This window comes from Vigna radiata, chromosome 4 (assembly GCF_000741045.1).
Source record: "Vigna radiata var. radiata cultivar VC1973A chromosome 4, Vradiata_ver6, whole genome shotgun sequence".
Classification (NCBI taxonomy): Eukaryota; Viridiplantae; Streptophyta; class Magnoliopsida; order Fabales; family Fabaceae; genus Vigna; species Vigna radiata.
In genome coordinates, this window is record NC_028354.1 from 6,806,138 (window position 1) to 6,814,333 (window position 8,196).

Sequence of the window (8,196 nt, forward strand, 5' to 3'; positions counted from 1 at the left end):
AGTAAAGGCCCATGAAGAATACTATAAATACAAGTCAAAGGTGAAAGGTAGTTGGTTACATTGAATGTTCATTTACTCACTGCAGATTATATATTTGACCTGGTATAACTTGCTGACTTGAGCGTCGGAGTGTCTTTGATAGGTACCCGATCGGTTTGGATAGGAACATACGGAGAGTGTCTTTGATAGGTACCCGATCGGTTTGGACAGGAACGTACGGAGCACCCTCGGAACATAGAGATTGAAAGACCGGTTAGTGAAGAAAATGTGCAGGAGGACTCAGAGACATTCCCGACCGGAACAAATTGAGCTAAGAACCACATTAAGAATCTTAGATGAAATTGAAAAAAGATTAGTTCAGACACTTAAATGGAGTTCTTCAATGTTCGGGTTATTCATTTCATATGTGCTCATCAAAATGACAAATCAAAATGTTATTATCCTTATTTATATGTCGAAGTCTCTCTTTCTTTTAATATTCTTATTGTTTCGAGATTCTAAATTTTTCCTTCTAAATTCATATTAATTTGAATGAACCTCTTTCATAGACCGAATTCTTAATTTTTAATAAATAATTTAATTCTTTTCAATTAGTGCAATTGCTAAGATTCATTTTTTAAATGATCTTATTATTGCTCTTGATTTGAGGTCAGAATTTTGTCATGATTATTTGAAAAACATATGATCTCCAACTTGATTAAAAATACCTATCGAAATGGTGTATCTCCGTAATTACTTGATTATTTTTTTTTTTGTATTTGATGTGATTTTATGTGTTGAACTTGTTTTCAAACACACTTTATAATCATGTAAGAATTAGAACTTGGTGCATGCTTGAATCGACGTTTCATGTGTCAGATATGGAGTCACTTGAAACAACTAATACTTGTGCATGATCTGAAGTTATTGTATGTGAATTTGTTAAAAAAATATGTATTGGAAATATTTATCTAAACCTCAATTAAGGTATTTTCTTCTATAACATTGTTGTTTGTTTTTAATTTCTATTTCTATTTTGAATTACCAAACATAATACAGAGTCTAAAGAGAAAAATTAAAAAAACCACAATTTAAATGGAATATGTATTTTATAGCCTTCCAGTTCATCTAAGACTGTGAAGTCCAACTGATTAAGAATATCTAGTTGGTCAATCAGTCAGATAATATAAATGCAGCAGTCAAGTTTAAATAATAATTATGATGAGTGATGATTAACTTAAGTTAAAACATAATTATTATCATTTAAGTAATAATTGAAAAAAAAAATGTTAATTTTAAATTAATTTTAAAATGTATAAATACAAATTGATTATATTTAATATATTTGAAATAATAAAATAAGTTGATTATATTTAATATGCATTTATTGTTAAAACTAGGTTTAAATCTTTTTTTAGTTCCTAATTTAAGTTTTGATTAGTTTCCGTTTTTAAAAATGTCAAATATGATATGAAAAATGTATCAAATCACAACGCTTAATGAACAATAAACCACAAGTTTTCATACATAGGTATTCAATATTTTGTAATTTGTGAACGGAAGGTGTTATGAACAACAAATCACTGAATAAAAAACTTGTGATTTGTTAACAAATAAGACTGATTTGATACATTTTTCATATCATAGAGACTAAAGGTTGACATTTTAAAAAACGAGAACTAAATTGAACATAAGAACTTAACTTAAGGAAAAAAAGGATTTAAACTTTAAAACTATCAAATTTTTGTTAACTTTGACATGCTTGCTAACCTTGGAGTAAAAGAATGAAGGATGATCACTGAATATAACAAATAATAACACGTCCGAGTTTGAAACACTTATAACTTCGATTTCATAAACCTATACATAATAAATAAAATATTTGTTTAAAATCAAATAAGGATCATATATTTTTTTTAATGAAATTATAAACATCATTAGTCATAAATATTAAATTAACGTATTTATTTAAATGTTTAAATAAATACGTTAATTTAATATATAATTATATAAAAATTATAAATAATCATATTGTATATTAGAGTATTTGTAATTTTATTTAATATTAAAACACATGTAATTTTTTTGTATTTAAATTTATGTAGGCTATGCAGTCGATCCACCTCGTCGTTGGCTTACTTAAATTGCAAATTATGTAGAATTGACTAAAGCGAACAATAAACTCAAAACTGAATCTCTCCCACACTTTTATTTAAGGATTGGAAGAGTAACTCACTCCACATTATCGTTCTTACCACATTACATAATATCTTGAATGTAACTATCCAAACAATAATAACAGTATTCTTGAGGTAAAAACGTTATTAGACGGTTAATCTTATTTTTTAAATAATATCATCGTCAAGCTCTTTAATAATTTCCACTTCATCTCTTTATTTTCATAAATGTAGGTAATCATGAGAGATTTAATAAAAATAAGAATAATATACTTATCATAGGAATACCATTTTATGATAATTTTTTAATAATAGAAAATAAGCAAGTGAAATAGTAAAATGAAGAAGTGACACTTGTACTCGAGAGGCGTTAGTCGCAACGCAATTGATGTATTATGTTTATAGTTTAATAATTCAAAACAATACAATCTTTAATTAATAAAATAAGAATAAAATTGGTGTCATGATTACCTTTTACATACACAATTTACAAAAATAAAAAGTTTTTATGCAGAGTTTACACAATTAAAAATCATGCAATTTTACAAATTTGTTTTTTTTATTTATTTTGCACTCCAAAACCTATTATTCTTTTTTACAATTAACGTCATAATAGTTCTGGAAAAAAAAAATGATCCAAACACCAATCACATCATGAATTGCATGAGCTTGAACCAAGTAAAGCCACAACCACCACTACTTTCCCTCAACTTCTCCGCTTCTTTGGCACAGGACGCAAACGGCGTCGTTACACCTTCCAAGGTCGTCCGAGGCTTTCGCGGACACATAAAGAAATTCCTAGATCCAAGTTCCATCAGATTTTCCTCCCTATCCAAACCTGAAACAACGCATAATCATCAAATCAAAGATGAAATAGTTTATACATGTATTCAGTGCTGATCTAGGATTAAAAATTCATTTCAAAAATTTGCATGCAATTTTTTCTGTTCGAGATTGTTGGCACCTACTTTCTAGACTAAACTGTGAATAATGGAGGTCGAAATCGAAGGCTGTGTTGGCCGGCAAGATAGGGCGGCGACTTTCCTTTATGTACTGTCGCAGCGCCGCCTCTATGAGGTCGCTAACGGTGGATTCCGGCGTCATCAGCACCTGCACGGGCGAGAGGCTTCTCGGCACGGTTACCTTTAGCAGCATCTTCGGTGGCTGTCTCGGAGGACAATCCGGCGCCGATCCGGCGATTCTCGTGAGGGACTGGAGGTCGGAAACCGTACTCCGACGGGGAAGCTGAACGACGGACACGGCGGCCTGGCCATGGAAGGAGGATGTTCTTCTCCGCCGGTGACTCTCGGACTGGCCGTTGCGGCTGCTCTTGGGGGCTGGCATGGACCTAACCTCTCCGGATAGCAGCCCGGGGAAAAAAATAAAATAAACAGAGAAATGAAGGGCAGAGTGGGAATTTTAGATGCTCATTATGGTTGGCACCACGTTTGGCTGCGCTGTATAACGTTGTGTTTGTTGGGTTTTTGGTTAACCACAATCGGCGGTGGACGCCGACCGGGAGCTATCATAACGAGAGAGGCGTAACAATGAGCCAAACAATGGAGAACGAAAGGAGGGATTTGAAGAGTGAAATTGGGTTCCTTTGATGCCAATTTATACTTCAAACAAACGGAATAAAAGGGCTTTTTAAGATCAAGACTTCACTGGCTGTAAACTGTTTCCACCGTGGTTTGTGGGTTTCAAGTTGAGATTTGAGAATGGGATAGCCAATGTTTCAGCGACACGTGGTGGGAGTAATGTGTGGAAGGTGTATTTTATTCTTCAAATAATAAAGAAATGAAATTTGAGTATTCATTTTGCATGTATTATAAAAATACAATAATTATAAAAAAATATTTTTTTATATTTTTAAAAGTAAAAAAAAAGAAAAAATATATAAGAAAATATAAGTAAGTATAAAAAATTTGTGTATATTAATCTATTATTATTTATTACTATTATTATTTAGAAAATATGTCTTACCGTTCCTACCGAAAGAACGTGCCAATATGAGGAAACTTCGTTCATCCTGAACGATGGATACGGACAAGGATAGGGTCTTGAAACCATTTTAAATCATAATAAATAAAATGTGTGTAATTTAAAGTGTAGTAGTGTAGTTTGATACCTTGAAATTTAAGGCATAAATTCTATTTTATTATCTATATGGTGTTTGTATGTGTTCTTGTAGAAAAGTGAGACCACGATTCACAAGCTACAATCACGATCTTCTCTCTTAGGTATCTGATAGCGAACTAGCAACTGAACGGGGTGTACCTGCACGTTAGCACTCCAACGATCAAGTTAGCCATATCACTTTAAGTAACTTTTTCTACTAAAGCCAAAAATCAATCCTTTACCTGAGTTGTCCCCTCTTATTTATAGAGGAATCGTTCCACTTTAACAGGAATTGCCTTAGATCATACCTGAAGTCCCGTGATTTTCTCCGTATTATCCGCAACTGCCTTACCATTCCGTTATCCACGACTGCTTCATGCTTCCTGGATTCTCGCTCCGTTAAATTCGCGAAATATCTTCGTCAACTGACCACAACTGCTTCCTACTTCCATACTGAAATTCGTTCCATTTTCTAATGTTGATATAGTTTTCTCCGATCGGTGCTAATTCATAGCCGATCTTCTTCATACTGTTCTCGATCTGCCTAAGTGCCGTTTATCATTCCTCAAGATCGTACCATGGAATTCACCCCTTCTTCTGTTGATGCTGTTTATTCCGATCGGTGTCACCTCATGCCCGATCTTCCTTACACCCTTCCCGATCTGTCTAAGGGCCACTATACTACATATGCATAAAAGTAATAATTAAATTATGATGAGAAGGGAATTTGTATACAAGATCTACAGTGTAGATTACTACACCACAATACCTTACGAAATCCTATTATAAAAGTTTCCTTGATAGACTTAGTCTTGATCATTTTCATTAAGCAACAAACAATGAAATAAAAAAATTGAAACAGCATCACCTCAGAAATTTAACTCTTTATAAATAAATAAATAAAAAGATGGTTTTTAATACAAAGGAATTAGACTGTTATATCTTGATATTAAATCTTTAATGAATAACTTCAAGAATAAGGTTTTTACATTGTAAAATTATTGAATGGATGATTTTCGAAATTTTATGTTTTTGGAAAATTAGTTTATTTTATATATGTAAAAGTTATGAACATAGTGTTAGACTATATGAGAAACCATTCTTTCTCTCACGGTTCCGCAACGATTTTGGTAGTCATCTCATATAAAATAAAACAAGACATGCATATAACTTTATATATCTATAAGATATCTTTATTAATAAGAAAATTTTTAAAATGAAACCAAAAATAAATATCTAAAAGTTTGGTCTAGAACAGAAAGTAGGATATATGTTGAACCTTACTATATCTTTTTCTCAAAACTTATCCTTACAAAAGATAAGAGCTAACGATTCACCTTGAATTGAAAACTGTTTCACCAATTACACATCAAAAAGCTTTTATAACTGAAGAAGAACTAGAAACAGAAAATAGAATCATACTTTTAGCTCAGAAGCAAATCCAAGCACTTTCGATCTTTCGTTTTTAAAACTTTTTGTCCCTACTTGTGGCTATATGTATGATTCTTTCAATAGCATTTAACCTTTGCCTTTCAATAAAGTAATTATATAGAATTTGCGTGTAAGGGTTCATATTAATAATATGTTGTGCTTTTTTAGCCAATTTACTTTACATTCAAGTTTACTACTTTGCATAAACATCGTGAATTTAAAATTGACAACTTTGCGTATACATTTAATTTAGTAAGCATTCTCTATTAAGGAAAGTTGGTAAATTTTACACAACATGAGTACCAAATGAGCTTAAAAATAATATAACTATTAATTTAAAATCGTCTTCATTGTCTTAATTATTTTAATTATTATTCTTTATCTTGTTAGTTGTCATTGCTAAACTAATTACAGTAACTGAAAAAGCTAAAACTAAAAAAATGTGAGTCTAAAAATCACAAAAATATTTAGCAAAGACTAAAGTAAAAGTCATCAATACTTATTTAGAAAACACAAAAAAAATAAAGTCAAACGAAAAATTGTTATATTTAAAAGTACAAAAACGTAATTTGAAAGTTACACTTAAAGGACAAATTTCCATTTTACATAAGGATTTATGAGAAATAAAAGTTTTACGATGAAAACTTTAACCAAATGAAAATATCTATGACGTTTAGAATAAAGGAAAAACATTTAAGCCCTCTAACAATGAAACTGGTTATATATCCTTTCCGGAGAGTGATTGCATGGAAAACAACAGGCAGAATATTGAATAAGAGAATACGTTAACATCGAGGTAGAGTTTATAGACATACTCTAGGGAGTGAAATATCTGACACTTTCAAGTCTTGATTATAATGACAAGAGATCACTTAAATCCCTCATACCCAAATTAATTTACAAGGTATAATGCTTCATGCAACAATCAACTTCAGATGCTTTACCATTAAGATGTGACGATTTACTGATGAGCTTATTATTCTAACAGGTCTTGCTCATTTTCCAAATCCCATACAACAATTCTTCCATCTAATCCTGTATATTCAATGTGTAAGCATTAGAAAAAGCAGCCTTCTCGAGACTAACATTATCAGCACAAAAAAAATAACAAAAATTTCAGATGATCATCATTCTCCGCTAACCTGATGTGCTGAAACGCCTTATCATTTTTCCATGATCCCCAAGAGGTATAATACAACTATAGAGGCCAAAAATCAACCCAGTCGTTAGCATTTTATATGAACTAAGTTGCCCCAATCCCACTGTCATTGTGTTGCAGGCAGTAGAGGCATAAAAATTGAACACAACAATGGAAACCGCTACAATATTGTAGAATTGAGAAAGCTAGCATTTTACAAAGAAAATATGTAACATAACCAATCGCATTTCGAGAAAGTACAGTTCATGAAGGAGATACATACTTTATACAGTTCTCATGAACAGTTCCACGAGTTCTTGAAGTTTCAACTGCATCGTTGTTCACTCCATGCTTTGATTGACCATAAAACTTCCCAAATGCTTCAGAGAACTGGTTATAAGACATAATTTGACAAATGAAGGAAAGAGTAAACCTCCAGTTATTACATATACAGAAATACTACAAAGAATAAACGAAATATCTACAAGCCTACAACTTATGACCTTGTGCTAACCTATCTTTAAGCTTGATTCAGCTGTCAAAGTTCACATTATAATGGGGTATAGATAATGAGGAAAATACTTAATTACATTTTTTGTCTCTCGATAAACAAATTTGCAAATTATGTCCGTCGCTATTTTTTTGTTCCGGTATAGCATTAAAAAGATAGAATTGATCCATTAATACGAGGAGTAGATGACACAGAAAACCAGATAAGGTGGTTGGATCAGTTCGTTTTATGTTGCAGATTTTAAAAGACTAACCTTTCACAGCTCGTGTTACAATTTACCATAACATTCTAATATACTCATTTTAGCAGTTGGTTCCATTCTAAATCCTCTGCTAAATTGTACTTTCCCATTTTCTCGAAATTAAAATTTTATTTTCATAAAAATATGTCAACTAGAGATTCTTATGCATGTTCCTTGGTAGGTTAAAACAGCAACTTTCTTTTATTAATTTGTGGGGTTCAGGTAAATGCTGGCACGATGAGAGTATCTTCATCAGACATCAAAATGGAAGTTATCATTCCCTCAAGCAGACAGCATAATTTTTTGTTCACATTTTTCTTTGATCTTTCCAAGTTGACAAAATCTAAATGTGTTAGGAACGTAGGAGGACAAGGAATTCTCTCTGTTAGCCATGCCCCAACTCCATCAGTATTTTCAAGTTAGCCACCACTATTAATGAAATTGATTTCCAGCAGGAGATTCACGTTTCTCATAGCTAAATACTGAATAATCTTTTGCAAGAAACTCAGTTACCTGTGAGCCATATCTTGATGCAGAAGATACTGCTTTCCGTTCTCCCAGATACCTGACAAAACTCCTATAGATAAAAAAAAAAAAAAAA

At 31.8% G+C, this 8,196-nt stretch overlaps 1 protein-coding gene across 1 annotated transcript; it reads right to left on the reverse strand.

Moving 5' to 3' along the window:
• Positions 1 to 2,661: 2,661 nt before the first annotated feature.
• On the reverse strand, positions 2,662 to 3,565 carry LOC106758982 (uncharacterized protein At4g22758-like). Its single transcript, XM_014641996.2, has 2 exons — positions 3,125 to 3,565; positions 2,662 to 2,994 (listed from the first exon to the last, which is right to left on the reverse strand). The coding sequence occupies exons 1-2, from the start codon at positions 3,498 to 3,500 to the stop codon at positions 2,804 to 2,806; spliced, it is 567 nt and encodes a 188-aa protein (XP_014497482.1). The 5' UTR covers positions 3,501 to 3,565; the 3' UTR covers positions 2,662 to 2,803.
• Positions 3,566 to 8,196: the final 4,631 nt, after the last annotated feature.

What these genes read in the sequence shown, in the direction of transcription:
- LOC106758982 (XM_014641996.2), bottom strand. Translation starts at nt 3,500, where the DNA reads ATGCCAGCCCCCAAGAGCAGCCGCAACGGCCAGTCCGAGAGTCACCGG. An exon ending in TTCACAGTTTAGTCTAGAAA is followed by an intron (nt 2,995 to 3,124) that starts GTAGGTGCCAAC and finishes GCGTTGTTTCAG; the next exon opens with GTTTGGATAGGGAGGAAAAT.